A 23,011-nucleotide genomic window follows, 5' to 3' on the forward strand; every position below is an offset into this window, starting at 1 on the left:
AGGACACAATTGAAGTCACCAGCCCACAGAATAGGCATCCCTGTATAAGATATTAATTCCTGTTGGAGCTGATGATAGAACTCTCCATCATCAGTGTTAGGGGCAAAAATTTTCAATAGACAAAGCTCCCGGCCATCTAGTACCCCATGCAGGAATATATATCAGCCTTGAAAATCCGCCTTTAAGCTACTTATTGTGAATGGAGTCCCGCGGGCAATCCATACAGAGACCCCCCTAGCGTAGGAGGAGTATGTTGCTGAATAAAACTGCCCCCTCCATTTTTTCTGTACTTTTTGTGCTTCACTTTCTATCAGATGCGCCTCCTGTAGGAGCGCAATGTGCTCTCCAAGCCGCTTAAGATATGTGTGTACTCTGTAGCGCTTCTCAAAGGAGTTCAAGCCTCTAACATTCCATGTAACTATACGTGTCAGAGTACCAGCCATATTTTGGTCCACACCACCCGAACCCTCACCAGGTTCAACAGCCCCTGCCCCTACCCCCCCCCCACATTTAGTCCCTCCAACCCCACCCCCGGCCACGGCGCACGTGCAACCCAATGATCTGATACCTTCTCAGAAGGAGAATGCTCAAAATGCTCCGCTCATTAAAAACAAAATACCAACACCAACTAGAACCCACATAACACTCCCCCATCCCACCCCGAGTAAACACCACCCACAACTAGTGTCTGCCTAATCGTGTGTGTACCCCGCTACCACTTCCAACGCCGCTCCCACTCGACAGCCAGTGTCCGGTCCGAATTACACTGCACTCCATCAATCGTCCAGACCGCACACACACTCCCCCCAACAATAAACTAACAACGGAGGGGGGTGGGTTCACAGGCTCACCACTCTGCCACGGCCCCCATCCAATCACCTAACCCGGACCCCCGCTTCCCCAGCACTTAAATAGAACCAACAGTAGGAGGACCCCAGACTTGACCCCAAACCAGGGTACTTGAGACTAATCACACAAAAGGTCCAGTATATTGGTCAGGTGATCTTGGCTTCCCCCTCCGGAGACAGACCACTTACGGCACAGGGGGAGCCGGAGTGCGAAGAAGCCTCTGACGTGACAGTTCGTAGCAACAGTTTTGCCTCCTCGGCTCCTGTCTCTTCCACTCAAGGATCAGAGTACCGTCCGAGCGCATAATCACTTGACTTCCACGGCTGGCAGGATGGCGCCTGGTGCTCCTGCGCGCCGCAGTTCGCATTTCCTCCTGCACCTGGGGTCTTCCACCACTCGCCCTCCGCGGGGACCCCAGCGGTCCTGTCCCATCGCTCCGCTCCGACCAGTCCCACACTGCTTCAGGAGATTGAAAGAAGTGAGCATGGCCCGCATGTAGAACCTTCAGCTTTGCTGGATACAACAACAAATAAGTATAGCCCAGGTCTCTTAGCTTTCGCTTAGCACCAGCATATGACTGTCGTTCGAGCTGTACCGCCCTAGTATAGTCTGGGAAAAACAGATAGTGTGGTTCTCAAATGTGGGATCTACATGCTTGCGTACTTCCTGCAAAATTGCATTGAGGTCTCTGTAGTTAAGGACCCTGGCTATGATCGTACGCGGAGGGGCCCCCGGCGGCGGCGCCAGAGCCCTGTGTGCACGCTCCACCATAAACACAGCCGACAGAGGGGCAGCCGGCAGAGATTTCCGGATCCAATCCTCAAGGAAGGCCTCAAGATTCGCCCCCTTCACTCCCTCAGGGAAGCCCACTACACGGAGGTTACAGCGCCTCGCCCTACCCTCCGCATCTTTGACACGCGCCTCCAGTTTGCGTGTTTGGGCATCAAGGGTGGCCACCGAGGCCTTCAATATGTCCACATCCGTCTGCACGCAAGCCACTTTTTGCTCAGTGGCCAACGATCGTTCCGCCACTACTGTCATATCAGCTCTCAGCAGGTTGACATCTACTGCTATGGCCGCACTCTGGGCCTGCGTTGCCCGGCTAGAGGATTCAATGGCAGCCAGGATCTGCGCCCCGGTGGGCTCCGCTCCTTTCTCCGAAGTGGCAGGGGATTCCCTTTGCGGATTTGCTTCCGTGTTCTGCGCTGTGTATTGGTCCATCCTTGTTTGCTGTGGTCCCTTGTTAGCCCTGTCCTTCCCCATGGTGTGTCCCAAGTGTGGCTCCCGCCACAAGCGGTAACTCACAATGCCGTGCCTCACACTACCAGGTACAGCGCAGTGGTCGAATCTCGTGTCCCAGCCACACACCATCGTTGGGATCCCAACTGTCACACCCGTACCAGTGCACCGCGGGGTGATCACCATCATTGGCAGGGTCCGCACAGGCATCGTACTCCATTCAATGGGTCTGTCTTACCACCAGCCAGACCCGCCATCCAGGAGCCGGCCAACACAGGGCTGCCCACTCACCCGTCCGCCACAGACGGAGAGGCTAGGGAAGGGGGGGGAATCCCTGCAAGCTATGTCCAGCAAAAGACCTCTGTTACTGCCGCCCCTTCCGCGCCGCCCCGTCCCCCACCGGCCCTCCAACTTCCTCCTCAGATGCTCAAGGGACGACACCCTTCAAAGGTCAGGTTACTGCGATGGGCCTCCAGGCCTACCAAGAGGGCACCTCTAGCTGCAAGCGGGGGGAGAAGGGAGGGAGAAGGGGGGGCTTTAGGTGTGGCACAACACCGGAATCCCACTGCAACCACATCTTGCAGGCCCCCTCAACTAGGTCACTCCCCCTGAACCGCGCCCCCACTTACTCCACAAGCAGCGGAATTCAATTGCTGCTCAAAAACACACCCGCGATCGCGGCCATTTTGGGGTCAGGCTCTCACCAAAATGCACTCCCCCCTGCGGCGTGATCGCGGCGCCGAAATACAGCTCCCAATAGTCTCACCACCTCCCCATCGCTCCGGGGTGGGGGGTAGGTTCCAGGTCCCCACTGCCGACTCCACCACAGTCCGCAATGGCCTGATCAAACTGCAACCTTGTCCGCGATCACAGGATCAGGCACCCACCTTGTGTGCTCCCCGCGTGGCACCCAGCTCCGGTCGTCGGTACGCTCCTTGCCCTTCCCTCCGCTCCGTGGTGCTGCAGGGCTCGGATGCTGGGTCCGCGGGGGCTCCAGGTGGCAGGATTACAAAGGATGTCAAATCTGGGGCCTGGAGCACTCCTCTAGTGCTGCTGGTCGGCCATCTTGCCAGCCACGCCCCCTCCTATTTTACTGTTAATTTATTAAATCTGATTGTAAAGTTTTTAGATTTGTGTCTATGAACAGATGTTTTTATTATGAGCTTTAATGGCTTTATTTTAACAAGCTGAATAAAGTTCACTGACTGACTGAGAATTTATCATTCAAACAGCAAAAGGACATTTGGATGTCAGCAGAGAGTGCTGGGTGAGATGGTATTTATAAAATAAAAATAACAGCCTCCTCCTCCACCACACAAATGTAAGGAAACAGGCTTTTTGCAGGTTTCCCTCCACCTTTTGCCCCCATTTGGAATATTAGCTGCTGGTTATTTGAGTCTGAGAGTGCACCGAGACCTGCTGTCCAGACCTCAGTGACAGTGTTCAGTCTCTCAACAAACGTTATGTTGAATTGGGTGATCCTTATTCTGTCTATTAACCTTAGTCTTATGCTTATTCAAATCCAGTGTCTAGGAGGGGAGATTCCATGTTAGTTAAATTTCAATACGATTCTTGCAGGAATAGAGAGACCAGTACACAAGATTTGGATGTGATTTAGATATACACACAAAGTGGTGAGTGTGATTTAATTATATTATTTAATATAATGAAAGCGTTTTTTGTGAACCTTGGGCAGGGCTTATTGCCTATTTAATAATATACATGAGAAATTATTTGTGTTACAGCCGGATACAGTAGAAATTAGGATACTCTAGGATACACTCTTTCGTCTCTGTCAAATATATAAGTGATTTGAGGTACGATTAGTCGGACTATGAGTCACATATTGTGGATCTTTTGGGAATGTATTTGGTTTTTTTTAGAAACACATTGGGAGCACAATATTTTATGTAGGAGATTTGCATGTTTATGATGATAAGTTTGATGGTTATATCACTTGCAATGGTGTAATTGTGCTATCTAGAGGGCTAATATAAATTGATCTCATTACTAATGATAATAATTACTCAGGTTCCCACTGTTTGAATTTTAATTAATTTTATATTTCGCTGTTTAATTCAATATAATAAGTCTTAATCTAGACTGGCATGTAACTGTAAGTGATTTATTGTAATCTTTTTGTATAACACCATTTATGAATATGTTATCACAGGAGGTCCTGAAGAAGTCCGAGGGATACTCCCCGGATGAAACACGTGTTGACGTTGATGTTGGACTGAATTGTTAATCTTTGGGATCAATTACGTAGGAAATACATACTGGATATTTGGAAGAGATTATTTGGACTCTGGAGAAAAAATTTGATATGAACTTCAATGGATGTTGAATCCAGGACTGTATACATTGGAACATGTATGTTAGGAGGTTATGATTGCACTAATCTAAATATCTGGATGTCAGTATTCTGATGATATGTAATTTACTTTAAGTACCCTAATATAAACGATTTTGGAGTAATTCATATTGTTCATGTGTGCAGAGGTATAGTACTTTGTGTAGATAACTTTATGTTATCGTTTTTGGGGGATATAGTGGGTGTAACCCCTGTCCTTTGCACCGTGCTTTAGATTTGTGTTCAACATAATTTCTTTAGAGTAGGAGCGCCTAATACTCACTAGGCACACCCCTAATGAGTGGATTGTTACAACACATTCCTTTACCACGCAAGTCGTTTCACAACATGCCTTAGGAAAGCACTGGAGTTTGGAATAGTATAATTTACTATTCCAACTGCAGTCTGCCCAACAGTAAGGGATGTGTTGGACTTAAAATCCAACACCAGTCCACCAATGCATTCCCGAAAGCAAGTGGTTGTAAAGACTTGCGTGATTCAGGAATGCGTGATAAAGACACATTTGTTGTTGAGAATGCGTTCTAAAGGCACTGCATGGTTCCCGCTGCGTGGTAAAGGCTCTTTCCCCTCCCCACAGGGTTGCAGCATTGGTTGTGTCACCTGTGTGTGACAAAGTGAAAACATGGCACCCAGCCGGCCACTAAAAACTGAAACAGTGTCACACTCTCAGTTCAACTGCCATTGCCATTAATGGCAAAGCCACCCTATCCCTTAACAACATGAGTAAGTCTTCCCTAAGGAAGGCCTATAGAACCCTTTGGCACGGAGCTGTACTTTGTTAAGTAAGACATATATTTTTCATCTGCCTTTGCAGAAACACTTCCAAATTGTCATTTTGCTGTGGAAAATGTTAGTAGCTCCATTGGCTAACAAAGGGTTACCGCCTGCAACTCCAACCCGGCTAACTCCTGAATTGGACTACCTAACTGTGTCACTTAAGGGATCATATTAATCATGGAATTACATGCGACTTAATGGTCAAGTCAACATTTATGTCACTTTTAAAGCTAAACAACTTTTAGGAATTTGCCAAACTGTGCCCCAGCTAATCCAGTGGCCTCACAAAGGCCCTGGCACACAGACAGCTTACTGACCACCTGGGGAGACGTGTGAATGACTCCCAGGCTCAGGAACAAAAGCAGTAGTCACAGAGTGAGGAGTGACTTTCTCCCCCAGGAGGACCAATCTGGGTATTAGCCCAAAAGGCAAGCTTCAGAGGGAAAGCCGCCTTTGAAGGGCAAATGGGGATAACACTCCTAGAGCAGGCTGACTTTTTTTTCTGTAGACAGACGGAAGATAGGGACAGAGAGGGAAATCCAGTGCTCAAACCAGTTTAGCCTTAAGTTAGCCACCCCTCTGGTGCTGGCTACCATGCTCCTGACGACGAAAGAAGGGACGTGGCCATCTTGAAAGAGGCAACCTTTTTGCAGTCTGGGATAGCCAGATGCCACTTCATCACCCAAGAGGTGGGATGTACTAGCCCACTGGCTAGAGACTACATTGTCCCCCAGGGGCACTTTGAAGGGATGAATATGGCACCCTTGGAACCCTAGACTTCAGTACACTGTCAATTTGGAGAAAAGCCTAACAGAAGACCATCCTGCTAGTGTTGAAAGTGCAAAAAGAGATGCTGCACCATTTGAAGGATTGCACTTTGGGCTACTACAGTTTGGACTGTGTCCATAGCTCCTGGCTTAGAGAAAAAGCTGACTCCCAGCCCTAGATCGAAGCAGTGACTCGAAGGGGCAGTTGGCCCTCTGGAATAGCATCACAAACATTAGAGATAGAAGAGCCCAAATCGCCAAGTTGTTAGCCACCGCAGAGGTTTTGCAGCTACCGGACACCAGGCACTTCAAAGACTTATCTGAGATGGCATGTTTTACTCTGCAACATTTTGAAACTGGGACTTATGATACATTCACATGTAGAATTCTCTAGACCTTTTGGACACATAATTCTTAGGTGTACAACTGAATGCATTTAGAGGATAAAATCCCAATTCTGATTAACAAAATCAACACTGGTTGAATTTTACTCTGGCAAATAGGGCTATCAATTATGGAAATTCGTGGGGGGTTTATATGTTTGCACATGTAGAGTGAAGGACAGGTTTGTGGAAAATCCAGTGATGTCCTACCTGCAAACTTATGTGAAAACCTACTATGTCTGATGGCACTCACATACCCTCTGAAGAACGTTTACCACCCTGCAAAATTCATTCTGGCAAGGGCAGGATTATAAATAAGCATTTCCAGGGTGAAAATTGAGAGGGTTAACAATAAATGTAATGGGGGATTACAGACAGGGGGAAAACTCACACTTGCTTCATATTTAAAAATGCATTTTTTTTTTCAAAGGCTGGAAACGCTACAAGAGTAAATATCACAGTTTTCAAGGTCTACTTTTGGAATGTTTTGAGAATTTCATAAACAGACGGAAACGCAGGAGTATGTCTAGGGAAGCCACTTTCTTAGTTGATTTATTATACTTCCGGTCTGCTAAATGAATAATTGCCTTTGCTCAATTCTGTTAGGACATTTTACACTGATTTAGGCTTCTGCTCATTGCTTCGCACTGTGTTCAAATTATGGGTTATGAAATTTTCCTAAGAAATGTGGAATTACATAGGTTTCTTGTCTCCATTCTTTGTAATATTTATTTGCATTTTAAGTAACATCTTTAGTATTCTGAGTGGGCTTTAGCACTCATTCGTCTTAAAATTACAGAACATGGGGACAGATGTACAAAGCTGTTTAGATGTCACAAACAATTTGCAACATCTAAAAAGTTTTTAGGCATGTACCAATGCAAAATTGCAATCCATTAACCTGTGACCGAAACACAATTTGGCTTTGTGATTTGGTATTGGGGAGGGGTGTGTTTAGGGCATCCATTCCTAATACCGAATCGCAGTAGTATGTTCGAACGTTTTGCAACCAAAATGCAGTTGCAAAACATTTGCAAGTTACCTCCAATTTCAAATTGGTGGTAATCCATTTGCAAATAGGAAAGGGTCTCCAAAAGGGCCCCCTCCCCCTTGTGAATGTCTGTAAAAGCATTTTTTAAGCGCAGACAGTGAGCTCCTGGACTCCTGCCTACTCTTAACCCCTTCGCTGCCAGGCCTTTTTCCCCCTCAAGTGCCAAGCCTTTTTTCGGCTATTTGGGGCAGGTCGCGCTTAGACCCTCATAACTTTTTGTCCACATAAGCTACCTATGCCAAATTTGCATCCTTTTTTTCCAACATCCTCGGAATTCTACAGGTACCCAGAGTTTGTGGGTTCCCCTGAAGGAGACCAAGAAATTAGCCAAAATACAGCACATATTTCGTTGTTTTTTTTTAAATAGGAAAAAGGGCTGCAGAAGAAGGCTTGTGGTTTTTCCAAGAAAATGGCATCAACAAAGGGTTTGAGGTGCTAAAATCACCACCCCAGCTTCCAGGAACAGGCAGACTTGAATCAGAAAACCCAAATTTTCAATACAATTTTGATATTTTACTGGGACATACCCCATTTTTATTATTTTTTGTGCTTTCAGCCTCCTTCCAATTAGTGACAGAAATGGGTGTGAAACCAATGCTGGAGCCCAGAAAGCTAAATATTTCTGAAAAGTAGACAAAATTCTGAATTCAGCAACGGGTAATTTATGTAGATCCTACAAGGTTTTCCTACAGACTATAACAGCTGAAATAAAAAATATTGAAATTGAGGTGAAAAAAACAGCCTTTTATCTCCACGTTTTACTCAAACTTTTTCCTGCGATGTCAGATTTTTTAAAACAATATACCGTTACATCTGATAGACTCTTCTAGTTGCGGGGGATATATAGCGCTTGTAGATTCATCAAGAACCCTAGGTACCCAGAGCCAATAAATGAGCTGCACCTTGCCATGGGTTTTCATTCTATACCGGGTATACAGCAATTCATTTGCTGAAATATAAACAGTGAAAAATAGGAATCAAGAAAACCTTTGTATTTCCAAAATGGGCACAAGATAAGGTGTTGAGAAGCAGTGATTATTTGCACACCTCTGAATTCCGTGGTGCCCATACTAGCATGTGAATTACACAGCATTTCTCAAACAGACGTCTTTTTTACACACTGTCTTACATTTGGAAGGAAAAAATGTAGAGAAAGACAAGGGGCAATAACACTTGTTTTGCTATTCTGTGTTCCCCCAAGTTTCCTGATAAAAATGGTACCTCACTTGCGTGGGTAGGCCTAATGCTCGCAACAGGAAATGCAACATGGACAAACAACATTTTTACATTAAAATCTGAAGTGGTTTTTTTGCAAAGTGCCTAGCTGTCGATTTTGGCCTCTAGCTCAGCCGGCACCAAAGGAAACTTACCAAAACTGTGCATTTTTGAAAAGTAGACACCTAGGGGAATCCAGGATGGGGTGACTTGTGGGGCTCTCGCCAAGTTCTGTTATCCAGAATCCTCTGCAAACCTCAAAATGTGGCCAAAAAAAGCTTTTTCCACACATTTCGGCGACAGAAAGTTCTGGAATGTGAGAGGAGCCACAAATTTCCTTCCACCCAGCGTTCCCCCAAGACTCCCGATAAACATGGTACCTCACTTGTGTGGGTAGGCCTAGTGCCCGTGAAAGGAAATGCCCCAAAACACCATCTGGACACATCAAAATTATCAAATACAAAACTACCTGTTTTTGTGGGGGGGCCTGTGTTTTTGGTCCTGGGCTCAGCAGCCATCTAAGGAAACCTACCAAACCCAGATATTTCTTAAAACTAGACACCCGAGGGAGTCCAGGGAGGTGTGACTTGCGTCGATCCCCCAGTGTTTTCTTACCCAGAATCCTCAGCAAACCTCAAATTTAGCTAAAAAAATAAAATCAAATTTTTCCCACATTTCTGTGTGGGATCACCACACCGGGAAAAATGTTCTACCACCCAACGTTCCCCTCAGTCTCCCTGTAAAAATGATACCTCACTTGTGTAGGTGGGCCAACAGCCTCTGACAGGGAAGAGCCAAAAACATGTCGAAATTGAGGGGGAACTAAAGCAGATCCAAAAGGACTGTTTGGAAAAAAAACATTTTTAGGCTGACAAGTGGGGCAGAATTTTTATCGGTATAGATGAGACAATGCTGGGTGGTAGGAATTTTGTGGATTCCTGCAGATTCCGGAAGGTTCCATCACAAAAATATGGAAACAATGTGTGATTTCCAGCAAAGTTGGAGGTTTGCAGGGCATTGTGGGTAAGAAAATGGTGCAGGGTGCATGTGAAGCACACCACCCTGGACTCAACCAGATGTTTAGTTTTCAGATGTGTCTAGGTCTTGTAGATTTTTCTACATGGCAGCGTCCCAAAGTCCAAAAAGTGCAGCCCTCACCATTCCAAGTGGGACGATTTTGAGAGTTAGCCAAGCTCTCATGGCCCAAATGTAAAACCAAAACCCAAAATAATCAAATGTCCTCTTGCTTGCCATTGGTAAGATGTTATTGTGTGCTGGCGGGGGGAGCTGAAAGACTGTTACCCCCTTCAGTTGGGTTAGGGGCATAACCATATCCCTACTAGTTGGTAGCCACCACCACACAATTGTTTTTTTTTTTTTATCCCCTGGCATCTAGTAGACTTTCTGCACCACAGGGTGTGGATTGTGGGTAATTGCCCAATCTGCCCACTGGTGAGCAGAACAACTTTGGCCCCATTTCATTGGGGTGGGGGTATGGCCATACCCCTGCCCTCTTATTTTGAAAAAAAAATCTTCCCTGGTCTCTGGTGGGCTTTCTGCACCCCTTGGGAGCGGATGGGCCTTCCAAAAATAGGCCAATCTGCCCCTAAGAAGGGCAGGTATGGCCAACAGTAATGTGCCCCCATGGGTAGCTACCCTTGCCCAAGGAGCTTCCCCCCCAAACAAAACACCCACACCAATCCCTGGTGCCTAAGTGGTTTCTTGCCCCCCCCCCCCCCAGGCAGGTCGGCCAAATGGAAATAGGCCGATCTGCCCACAAGGGGAGCAGAAATGGCCTAAAATAAATCTGGCCCCCCGGAGGAGCGACCCTTGCCCAAGGGGTCACTCCCCTTATGTATCAATATAAATAATAAAAAAATCCCATGGTATCTAGAGGTTTCTGCCCCCCTTGGGGGCAGATTGGCCTAATACAAATAGGCCAAAGGGGGGCAGAAACAGCCTAGAATTAATTTTGCCCCCAGGGGAGCAACCCGTGCCTAAGGGGTCGCTCCCCACATATAAAAACAAACAAACAAAAAAAGATCCCTGGTGTCTAGGGGTTTCTGCAACCACCCCTGGGGTGGATCGGCCTAGTTAGAGACCGTTCAGAACAGAAATTAGGGTATGCAAATGAGCCCTCAAAAAAGATGTATGTGAACATTTGTCAGGAGGGCAGATACAACTTTTATAACTGTATCTGAATTATCTCAAAGTAAAAACAGTTCTGTATTCCTTCACATCTAAAAATATATATTGTCATTAGTGAAAAGTACTTGTCCAGCCCTTAAGATGAAAAGCAAAATGCCAGTATTGTCCAACACTTGAAACGTTTTATGAAGTATTTTCCCTGTCTGCATATTCACCACCTACCCTCTTCCACAGGCACATGTGCCTTAAGGCTTCATGGTTGCATAAAGAACTGGTGACCAGCGGCTATTAGCAAGACACAGTGAGCCTCTCACACTCATAAAATCCATTGAGATGTAATCGGAGAGTATCAAAAGACTTGTGACTTCATAGCAGTGGTTAAGCATATTTTTAGAGTACATGTGCATTGCACGTTATACAGAACTCAGGCTTACCCAGTTGGCTGGAGTTATTGCAAGGCAGATATTGCACCCCATTGAATCTAAGGAAGTTAAACCCTTTTTACTCACGTATTAGATTACAGGTAGATTCTGTTCTCTCACTTTCATGATGATCCATAGCATAGGTTTCTGCTTCTTCTTTTATGCAGAATGAAACAACAGATGGTATGACTACTTGACCTGTTATGAACATAACACATTTAATTAGAACAATAAGTGAGATTCAAACATGTTCAGTTTAATAGAAATGAGGGCATGAAATCACACTGCACATGTTTATTGGGCGTAACAGAATGGGAAATATAAAGGAAAATGTATCATTTAGGGCTTTCGGTCTGTGAGTTAAATGGCCAAATACTCTTAAGTGAAGAAAAAATAATATTCTTTTTACCTTTGACATTATCTCAAAACAATGAAAAAATAAAAGAGAATAGTCCACGACTCAGGGGTCCAGCTATACTTAATGTTTAAATGGCCTTATTATTGCCACTTGCATGTAGTCCGGAGAATTTATGTTAGCTGTGAGCTCCTGGTTCCTGTATGTCATACAAAACAAGACTTGTGTCTTCTTAGCAAACATCATGTAGCTCAATTTCCACATGCATGGTCTTTTAACATGCCTCCACTGGCAGCAAATACCCATGCACTGCTCTGTCCACTAGCGCCTACATTGGTGCCTGGTGCCCCCCCGGAGAAAGATGGTGAAGATGTCAGCTCACCCTTCCCCTACATGCACTGGTCCTTCTCCTGCTCTTGACAGTCGTGGTCCGGCTCCAACGTACCGAAACGGTTGTTCCTGTGGTCTCCCACCCCCTATTCAGATTGTCTCCCACTGGCTGACTTGGCTGTCATGCAGAGGCTCTGCCACTTCCTAAAGTGTTTTTCTCTCCTCCTTTTCACTGTCTCCTTGCTCTCGAGGTCTTTTGTGGCTTCTAAATGTCCTCGTGCTTCCTCGTCTTCTGTTCCCGTATGTGGCAGCTGGCTGCACCTGGAACTGGTGACAGACGTGCACCTGCAGCTCCCCACACCATCACGCGAGCCCACCTCAGCAACAACCCACCCCGATCAAGCAGATGGGGTCCTGTGACGCTGCAGCTGTGATCCCTCACACTACATTATCTACCTAGTGCAGAGGTTCCCAACCTTTTCACTTCCCGTGGACCCCCACTTTTATCATTACTGGAACCCAGGGACCCCCCCCGATTCATTATTGGAATCTGCGCCCCCCCTCTGACCCCCCCCCCCCCATTGAGCCATTAATGAAAGCCAGGGGCCTCATCTGTTAATATTGTATTTTCTATGTAGTCGCGGACCCCTGTAGAGGCTTCACAGACCTCTAGGGGTCCCCGTACCACAGGTTGGGAACCACTGGCCTAGTGAGTACATTTGGCAATTACAAAAATATCGTTAGTAAGTGCCTACTGCTGCATGTAAAAGGCCATTTTTGTTAGTCAGGCAAACATGAGCTTGAGTCACAAGCAAAACTGAAAGGAATACTTAATAATAATAATTATTATTATTGGTGATATTATTTGTATTTTATATTGGTGTGAACGGATCCTGGCTAAGTCTATTTCAAACACACAATCTAAATATCGATTTCTTAATTTTCAGTATTTTAATACTGCCACTCCTCCAGAATACAATGCACAGATAAGACTTTAATATCAGATGTACAGGAACAAGCTTCCTTTTACAGACAGCTTTTAGTCTAATTCAAACATTTGGAACACGTGAACGCAAAAAATGAACGTCAGGTGGACATTCCGTGATGCTGTTTCACAGATTCACAGTTAATGATCATTTCCGCTCACAATAAACTCATAAAATATCCCGGCACTGCATGGTGTCCAGGGCTGTAATTGCAGATCAGAGGTTGGCCGCCGAGGGCTGCAGGCAAAGGGAACAAGAGCCCGGCTACGCATTAATCCATAAGTTTGTCGGCATTGGCAAACTGTTTAAAGCATTAAAACATAAAAATGTACCCCTGTAAAACATAAGCACTTTTCCAGGGTGGAGAAGGAAAGAATACTGCTCATGGATATATGGGAAGGGACCCTGCAAGTGGACATCCTCTTCCCATGCAAAAGAAAACGGTGTTTTGCATATTTCAGCAATGCATACTTCAGTCAGTTGTCTGCCATAGAGTGAGGGAGTACTTGCCTGGAAATCAGTGGTTCTTAGAATTTCCCACTTTTCGGGCAGTTACCCGTTTGTTACTATTCGTGGCTGTGGTGATTTATCATGAGTAAAAAAAGTCGGAGACTATAACGTGCTTCACTTTTGTAAAGCCGAAATATATTATTTTCTTGGTGCTCCAATGACTTAATTGTATGCAAAATAGTGCAAATAAGAACTGTATTGATAAATAGTGTGCTTTCAAGGATGCACACTTTGTACTTTTTTACTTGTGAAAAATCATTATGAGTAGTAAATTAATTTGCTTGCGCTTTTTGCCTCCTCTGTTGGATCTTAGTATGTTTTCAAAATATACTGTTTTATTAGGTCAACCTTCTGAAAAGCCTCTTAGTCATTTTACTTCTTCCATAAAGAAATGTTAAGAGTTTCTAAGCAGAATTAATAAGTCTCCAGATAAGTCAACTTCATGTGACACGACCCAGCACTTGACACCACCCTCTTTATAACTTTATGTCCATCCTTTGTGTGATGTCTTCAGAGCAGTGAACATGGGCGTTGATGCCTATGCCCACAGCACAAAGCTCAATCTGACACAGAGATGGACAGAACAAATTCATATTATTCTGAGATTTTAAACTGGGTTGGGTGGTGGCTTAGATGTTTTGTTTGAACATTATCTGAAAACAGTTTTGACATTCTCCCACCTCCAATGGGCCCTCTATACTCTCCTCTGCAGCCACTGACCTGGTCAAATTTTAGTGTTACAGATTTACTCTTGCATGGTACACGATTGTTGCTTCAACATCATCTATTTGTGTACCGCAAACCCTTCTAATTACTGCTGTGGTGCTACAGCCTATGTCTTGTTTGTTTTTTTGCGCACAACTTATTTGGTGTTTACCTGCAGAACCTCCTGTTGTACAGAAAGACTTGTTTGGTGTATAGTAAGTTGTGAAAAACACATCATGCAAGTGTCTAGGAAAGACACAGAAAATAAACCCACACCTTACTCTAACAACATTCTCCATAACAGCTTTGATCCAAAAATCCACACTCATTTGTCTTTTATCAAACTGGGCCAATGACCAGCTCTGTAAATACGTACAACCTGCCAGTTAGGGCCAATGAATTACGTGATTGGGCAGCCGCAGCACTTTCTGCATAATCATGGATTTCCTGCACTTGCCATAATATAAAAACTAAAACAAAGGCCTATACGCTGTGCAGCGACAGACCATTTGCAATGCTTGTTAAATTGTTTTTATTGAAAGTTTTTAAGCATATACAAAAGCATGTACCAAATTTGCATTTGCAATCAAAAACTGCAGTCCCCGAAAAATCAGTCAACATGGCATAATCATTTTATTGAAAGATTCGCCTAGCAGCAGCGCACTGCAGTTCCAATCCACAACCCTCATCCTGCCGGCTCATCCCACAGGTCTCTGGCAATAGTAATTCAAGGAGGCCGTTCACTGAGGGGATCTCTTTTTTGGTGAGCATGTCTCCCCAGGTTACTAAATCGTCTGTAAATGTATCATCCCTCTGGCTAAGATTCATGCGTTGCTCATCAGTGAGCGCACAGTCCACAAAATCTTTTTTCTAAACTTTAATGTCTGGGGCTCGAGATGAAGGGCTGTACAGCATCTCGCCAACACCATTCCTAGTAGTACTTTTCAAGCTTTCATTTTAAGACATATCTGTGGTGGCACGATACCCAGCAAGCACAATTTTATGGATCATTCCAGCCCCACAACGTGTGACAAGATTTGCATACGTCCTCCCTGAAACTCACAATCGGCAGACACACACGCGCCATGTCCTGTAAATCTGCAGAGGGTGCTTCCCTTAGCAATAGTTAACAGGTCACTTACACTTGCTGGTAGCGTTACTCAGATGTTACACTGGTACTAATGAGATAGGTGACATTTTTGCCTAGAAAAGGCATGGTGGTTTTGTTAACATTCCTAAAAGATAGAAATAGCAAAGAAGAAGCGTATGCCAAATGACACCAGTGCATCAACCGGAAAAAGATATATAACTTAAAAAGATATTAACTACATAGCCAGCTTCAGTGATTCAAGAACCCAATAGTATTTCTAAGGTACCTGAGCTGTGGGATGCCAAGCCTTTTTCTTCTGTATGATGCCCATCTGAGAGATGCACAGATGACACATCTTCGTTCTTCAAACACAATTCGGTACTGACAAACTGAACGCCTGCTGAAAGAAGTATATTTCAGAACAAATTGAATAGTTTCAATGTTAGTAAAAAAAATGCGATTTCAAACCAATAATACTATTCACTACAAATCCAAAATTTGAAAACCTCTACTGTTTAATCAGTTTATATATGTTATCATTGGAGGCAGGATTGAATCCTTTAGGAGATTTCTTATTCATTTCCATTCCTTGCAGATAACCAGGACATGTAACAACATATGTAGTGAATCAGGCCCATTTGCACAGTGTACTGGTTTGCTTACAATAATACAGACAATACTATGATGACTCCAGTGGATACCTTAGTGTAAGAGGGCCCAGGTTTCATGTTGTTATATGGGCACAATGGTTCGTACTAGAACTAGAACACATGAAACATACACAACCCTCCCAATAGAAACCACTTGACAGATCATCATTCACCCATCCCAGCGTAGCTCAGGTGCCATTTATATGGTCTATCACATAGCACATATCACAATAGCACATTTCAATAATGTCAAACATTTGACACTTCTTACATAAATCGGCTATACAGTGCGCTAGTAAGCCATATTTCTGTATTAGTCCAGAAGATTCATAGGTAATTGGTAAAGCCTTGAGCATCAGTCCTTAGACACCAAAAATCATACATCCACAGTCCAATAAGCTAAGACAAAACATAAAGAAAAACGGAAATCCCATCATTATCATCACAAGTTGAACTAGACTCCAGGCCCTGGTCTCCAATGTAAATCTTGTAACCATGTTAGAGGTCACTAAATGGAAGAATGATCTGCAAGGCCATACCAATGCCAAAATATGTTCTATAAAAATGGCAATAGCTTATACAAAGTATCAGAAATCGTTTTCACCTTTTCGTTCTTAAGTTTGATGGTGCTTTTCTCTTAATGAAGTTCACTCACTGTGAGGGAGTGTGTACTTTGAAGAAAAGATTAACGTGCACTTCCTAAGTGTACTGTGTAGTGGCCACGTGGTACAGTCCTGTTACATATCGGTATCTTTATTCAAGTAGGGACAACGGGCCTGCCACCACACCAGGAGCAACAGATGCTCACAACTTAGTCTTGGCCTTCATCTCCCACATTCAACAAACTATCCACACTGAACACTCAAGTATCATCACATTCCACTAAGACTACAAGTACAAAGAGAGACACACACACAAAGCTCCAACCCACACAAATACACAGGCCCCCCTTACTTATGCTCAGTTTTATCATACACTTTCACATCTCACCCTCACAGGAAAAACTAGCATTGCAAAAATGCTACACACTCCTCCGACACTAATCACCCATGTAGGACCCACACAGGGTAAAACGGCAACATTTCACTCCTCAATTCTGCGCCATCTCGTCACACAACGCATTCCTTCCTCACTCCTTGCACACACAGGGTCCCAAGGAGAACCAATGGGAAGTAACTAGTTCTATGTGTGAAACACAAGGTACAGTGAGGACGTCAACCTACACCAATAGCCCACCCATCAAATGGATTCAAGTATCTTCTATGCACACAGCAAAGAACAGTAAACATAACCAGTGCAGTTAAGTGCCACATACATGAAGACAGCGCATCCATTGGCGAAATCACCTTCCATCCATAGAAAGACTGCACAGCAACAAGCATCCTGCAAAGTGGAGCACAGCACTCACATCATAGAACGGGTATCTCCCCTAGCGGAGTACACACTCTCCAAGCACAAAACAGCACACACCTAAAAAGCACGTATAAAAACAGCAGGGGTTGCTGCCCCGATGAAACATACACACACCTCTGCAGGACTTATTCATACTTCCTGAGCAAGGATAATTCAAGGATCAAGTGTCGTCACTTCCCTAACCACTCCGGGCACAAATGATTAACATTAAAGTTATGCAACATGTAACAGCCACACACATGCACACCAATTTAGTGCCTTAACACAACAGAACACAGTAAAATGCATTCTACATGCAGCCATTTCAAGTAAATTGAACTAGAATCCATAACTATGTAAGCTACATTTTACCCCCACATAAACAGCATAGTAAAGGTAAAACCCCATAACCACAGATCAATATTTACTAAAAACCAGAACAACCATATCCAATGAACAGCTTGGAATTCAAGGTTAGGGCACAGATATCACATGGACAGTTGCGCAGTAACGGTTCAACACAACATCCACATGCACATGCACTGATAACAGATCGTTTGAACAAACCACACTGAGTCCCAACGGAATAATATGTAAATAAATCGCAGAACTAACCAGTGAAAAGAGGGTAACAGTATAGAAAAGACGGGAGCGTCAGCAGTCAATGTGAAAAGGCAAGCAATGAAGCCATGCAGCACAGTACTTCCAGAACACAAGCACAGGCAGCAAGCTAATATTTCTCGAAGGGACAACTAAAGCACATGCACACACAACCTCAGTTGAACTGCTTGTGACTCTCCGAAGAAACAGCACTAAGTGAGCTGCAACTGTGGAAAGACCTTACAGTGCTTCAGCAAACACCCATCCATCCCCCCTTCCATACTGGCACTGCTCTCAAACAGAGCCCTGAGCAGAAAATGTAACTGCGGGATGGAGGCAAAAGTATATGCTACACACGAGACTAGCCCATGTCCCTGCACCAAATGGCATTGCACACCACTAAATCACCTATGTGAGAGTACGTGTAAGGCTGCTGCTCACTTCAGAGACAACACATTCAAGGAATGCACATTTATTTTGAAAAATTGGTAACTGTGCAATATAAATTGCACTTTGGACGCACACATAGTACGTCATATAACTCGTAGTGGAAATAAAAAATCTTTCACATTTTTTTCTGAAAACAGTGTTCTTTAGAGCCTCGGTACTCAACACAAAGTACACCTGGTTGGTCTGGTGTAAATGTACTCTCTTCCCCTCAGATGGATGAACAGGTACACCCAAAAGACGAATATGTATATTAGGATGTCAGCAGATAACAGCATCCACTTCCTCTTCACAGCTACAGCAGAGGTAAGTAAAAGCATCCAGAAAATAGGTTCTAAAAAAATCAATTTCCTGGGACCCCCAAAAGGTGATAGGATGTGGTCTCCAACGGTGCAACATCATCTCTGAATCACCTTCTCCCAGTCAGAGCAACTGCAAGGTTTCAGTGCAGAATCTTCCATCTCCTTCTGAAGCCCTTGCTCTGCTTCTCGATGTGACTAAGAAGCGTAGCGCGGAGAAGTCAGCCCCGTCAATCAGCAGCACAGACACGTTGTCAAACAAGCATTTGCAATGCAAAGGGTCTTGCATTTGCTCGAGTTGGAGATATTAGCGTTGTAAATTCCTAAATGGACTGTTCTTGCCACATAAATTGAAAATGAAAAGTAAAACAGTTGACATAAGCAAGCCACCTCAAAACGCCAAATTGCAGTTTACCCATTATAAATGTTTATTTTAATCCTGCTGCTGCATATGGGGTCGTTTTGGACAATAAAGTAGATGTGACCAGCAAAAGCAAAGAAATGTTATTAGCTAAATAAAATATTTATTGAAATCAGGAGACATATTTAGACGCCGGTTAGGGTCACTTAATAGCATTGGTTACGAGTACAAATATGCAACAGGAAAACCCCACCGATATGGAAAAATTACGCCCGCCTTTCAGTGATCTTGAATCTTGAGTGTTTTCCAGCCCTGTCCAGGAGGATGCACAAAGCGAATCACTTTGACTGGCAAACAGTGATATTCTCCCAATGAAACGGGTTGCGCTGGGAGGTGATGTGGGCATTGAAACATATTAAAATCATAAGTTCAGTAATGGATCATCGTGTGTGGCAGCACAGAAAGTACATCCCTATTTTCTCGTACTCTACGCATTTGCCAAGCTTCTTTTCTCCGTTATTGTGGACCCTATGCTGCCCCCTTGCCCTACTTAACTGTGATTACTGCCCATTTTACCCTCGTGCTTGTCTACTGTATGCCGATGGTCCTTCCTGCTTGTTTTACTTTCCTGCTCTCGTTTATTGCGCGCTGCGCATGGAACCTGGACTCCAGGCGCTTGTTACGCATTACAGGTACTAAACAATGATATGCACTTTCGAAGATCGCCGGGATGCCACAGGTGCTCTATCCACTCAGCGCAGCCGGGGATGCTGCATGCTTCTCGTTGGCGCTCGCAGGAAAAAGACAGCCCGTGCGTTCAGCCCATCGGGAAGCGCCAGTACCAGAAAACTGTACTGCACATCGCCGGTGGGGTTCCTGTCCACACAGCCCGCGCCGCCCAGGTCAGAAAGGCTGCAAGCCACCTGTTTCCGCACAGAAACTCAATGCCTGGTCTTTGCCTCGGAGATGGATGGTGAACATTCTGAAAGGTCCCCACTGAAGCAGTGCCCTGCCTGTGAGCGGAAACAGTGCAACTATCCTCCTTCAGTGTTCAGTCAGTCAGCCCGGCTGTTCACCTGTATGAGCGCCTTCCTCCGCTTCCCGTGGTCGGTCACTACCAGACGGAAGCACTGTACCCCTTGAGTAATAAGCAGGCAATGGTAACAAGCCGATTCAAAGCACCACCGCCGCCATGAGCTCCCTGCCTGAATGTCTAGAAAGGATTGGGCTGGGAGGAAAGGCAAACCGGAGGAGGGGCCATCACAGCTGTAACAGGAGGAAGCATGAGGTTGTGTGATGGTCAACAGAATGTTCACTTAGTTAAAACGTGTGGGGAGGGAGCTCAGCACACAAAGGAGGGACATTTCACAAAATGCACCAATAAAAATGAAGCATTTAAGACAAGCACAACAAAAAACCAATAGCAAGAGTGGGCGTGGTTAAAAGCCCACAGAGAGATTACAATAGGCTAGAGCAATTGCGTGCTCGACCCTAAAAAGGATGCGCGAAGGACGCAAAGCACTGGTGAAGTACGAAAAGATATCATTGTTGCTATCCAGGTTTTCTCTTCCAGTACACGCATGTAGTACAACCTATGCTCATTGTCAGAACTTTCCTGTTGTTAATTGATCTCTAAAGTGTACCACGAAGATGGAGAAGGGCACAGCCCTATTATGAATAGGTTTCTTTATTCAAGCAGGTACCAAAAGTACTAACACTCACACAGTGCATTAGATGCTTTCATTCACCTCTGTAAACACACTATCCTCATAGAACACTTGTAGCATCACATATTTCACAGAGACTAGAGCTATACAGGGAGACACAGGAAAACACACACCAAACATAGTGAAGCTGGAGCTCTGAAGTGCTACAAGCAGCAACTGAGACTGCCTCGATAGAAAGAGCCAGTTGACACAATGGTACATAATGTAGTGCTATTTGTGACACGTTATTCTCCCAGAAGTAAGTGATTACTCATGTTCTGAGCCATCAAACATTTTCAATGTTAATTTACTTGTGTTCATTAGTAGTTAATGATTATGTCTATATACAAAAAAATGGATGCATTGTTTTGAAGCCAACCCCACACATGACATTATTTGTATACATTTTTCTATGTTCTGTTCTGTTCTGTACACGGAACCATCCATCCCTGTAAATGGACAGAGACTGCAGGCAGTGGACCACTTCACGTACCTGGGCAGTAACCATTCCCGAGCAGTGTCAATCAATGCTGAAGTAAACAGCAGAATTGCCAACACCAGCTCTGCCAGATTGTGCTCCAACGTTTGGGAATATTGCAGCATCGGCCTATCAACAAAGTTGAAGGTCTACCAAGCAATGGAGCTTCCAACTCTGCTGTACTCCTGCACAAAGTGGACTGTCTACCGACGGACACCCTGAAAACTCCCCATCTCCTTCTTTTCCACAAGTAGGCAGTCGTTGATTAATAACTTCTCAAAAATAAACTTGTAGGAATTCCATATGAATAGTTTCATAAAACATATAAAATCCAGAGAAGGGAAATCATCTTCAACAGAGCACCTCTACCCATTATGTTGAGTGAAACCTTCCAGCAGTTTAAAAGTCCTTCTGTACCCACAATAACAACAGGGTCACATTTAGCTTTGAGCTAATTTGTCTATCCCTTCAGCCATATACACACACCCAAGCATTCCAAGGCAAATTAACCGCTTTGAAAACGCATGAGAACTAGTCAGTGGAATCTCAATGGACTTATACCAGTTCAATCCAAGTTCGGATGCCTCTCTGGAAGCCTGCAAGAGATTCAAAGAATCTCAATCTGAAATAAAATCTCAAAGAGAAATGCAGGATGAATAAGTCCAGTCACTTTATAATAACAGCATATCGTCGCCTGTTAGAAATGGGATCTCTTGATTTTTCAGCGTGCCCATCAACAAAATGTAGAGAAAACTATTGCAGAAGGCATGAGTAAGTATATTTTCAGGTTGGAAAAGGGAAGAAAAGATCAGTCCCCTTATTTTATTATAGCTGAAAGGGTTTCTCTACATGGAAAAAATGTATGAAGTGGAGAAAATAGCAAAAGTCAGAAAAATGTTATTAGAAATGGGGGTCTCTAGTTGGCAGTCGGTTTTGCACCCTGTCCAAGTAAGGACACTCACTCTAGTCAGGATAAGGGAGATACCCACTGCATTGGCAGGTCACGGTGCAGGCCAGCGGCATCGTTGGCGGCGTTGAGTGTTTTTTCTTCTTGAACAGCCCAAAACACACAGTTCCCGGTGCTGTAGGCAGATGAAACTAAAGTCTTTGGCGTCCCTGAGACTTCCAACAGGAGGCAAGCTCTACTCCAAGCCCTTGGAGAACTCTCATGTGCAGGATACACAGCAATGTTCACTCTTTGTTCTCTTTTAAGGCAGAAGCAGCAACTGCAGGCCAACCCAGCAAAGCAACACAGCAAAGGGGCTGTACTCCTCCTCCAGCACTTCTCCTTGGCAGAGGTTCCTCTTGATCCAGAAAGATTCTAAAGTTTGGGGTTTTAGGTACACTACTTATACCCATTTCTGCCTTTGAAGTAGGCATACTTCAAAGGAAAGTCCCTGTTGTTCACAAGATCCTGCCTTGCCCAGGCCTGGCCCCAGACACACTCCAGGGGGTTGGAGACTGCACTGTGTGAGGGCAGGCACAGCCCTTTCAGGTGTGAGTGACCATTCCGCTCTCCACTCTAGCCTAGATAGCCCATCAAGATATGCAGGCTGCACCCCAGCTCCCTTTGTGTCACTGTCTAGAGGGAATTCACAACAGCCCAACTGTCAGTCTCACCCAGACGTGGAATACACAAGAAGGCAGAGGCACAGAATGGTTTAAGCAAGAAAATGCCCACTTTCTAAAAGTGGCATTTTCAAAAAACAATTTAAAAACCACGTTTACCAAAATATGTGATTTTAAATTGTGAGTTCATAGACTCCAAACTCCACATCTCATTTGTTCTCAAAGGGAAACTGCACTTAAATGATAATTAAAGGCAGCCCCCATTTGAACCTATGAGAGAGATAGGCCTTGCAACAGTGAAAACCGAA

The 23,011-nt window shown here is 44.5% G+C and overlaps 1 protein-coding gene across 4 annotated transcripts in view; it reads right to left on the minus strand.

Annotated features, from left to right (window-relative positions):
* The window catches only part of LOC138298625 (zinc finger protein 813-like), a 165,894-nt gene that overhangs the window by 74,178 nt on the left and 68,705 nt on the right, over positions 1–23,011 (minus strand). For 2 of the 4 annotated variants that reach the window (XM_069236891.1, XM_069236889.1), the window contains exons 4-5: positions 15,488–15,601; positions 11,313–11,423 (exon numbers count right to left, since the gene is read on the minus strand). In XM_069236891.1, the coding sequence (XP_069092992.1) occupies positions 11,313–11,423; positions 15,488–15,601 (225 nt within the window). The remainder of the gene's footprint in view (positions 1–11,312; positions 11,424–15,487; positions 15,602–23,011) is intronic. The other 2 variants (XM_069236892.1, XM_069236890.1) reach the window with 2 other exon arrangements.

Source organism: Pleurodeles waltl, chromosome 1_2 (genome assembly GCF_031143425.1).
Source record: "Pleurodeles waltl isolate 20211129_DDA chromosome 1_2, aPleWal1.hap1.20221129, whole genome shotgun sequence".
Lineage (NCBI taxonomy): Eukaryota > Metazoa > Chordata > Amphibia > Caudata > Salamandridae > Pleurodeles > Pleurodeles waltl.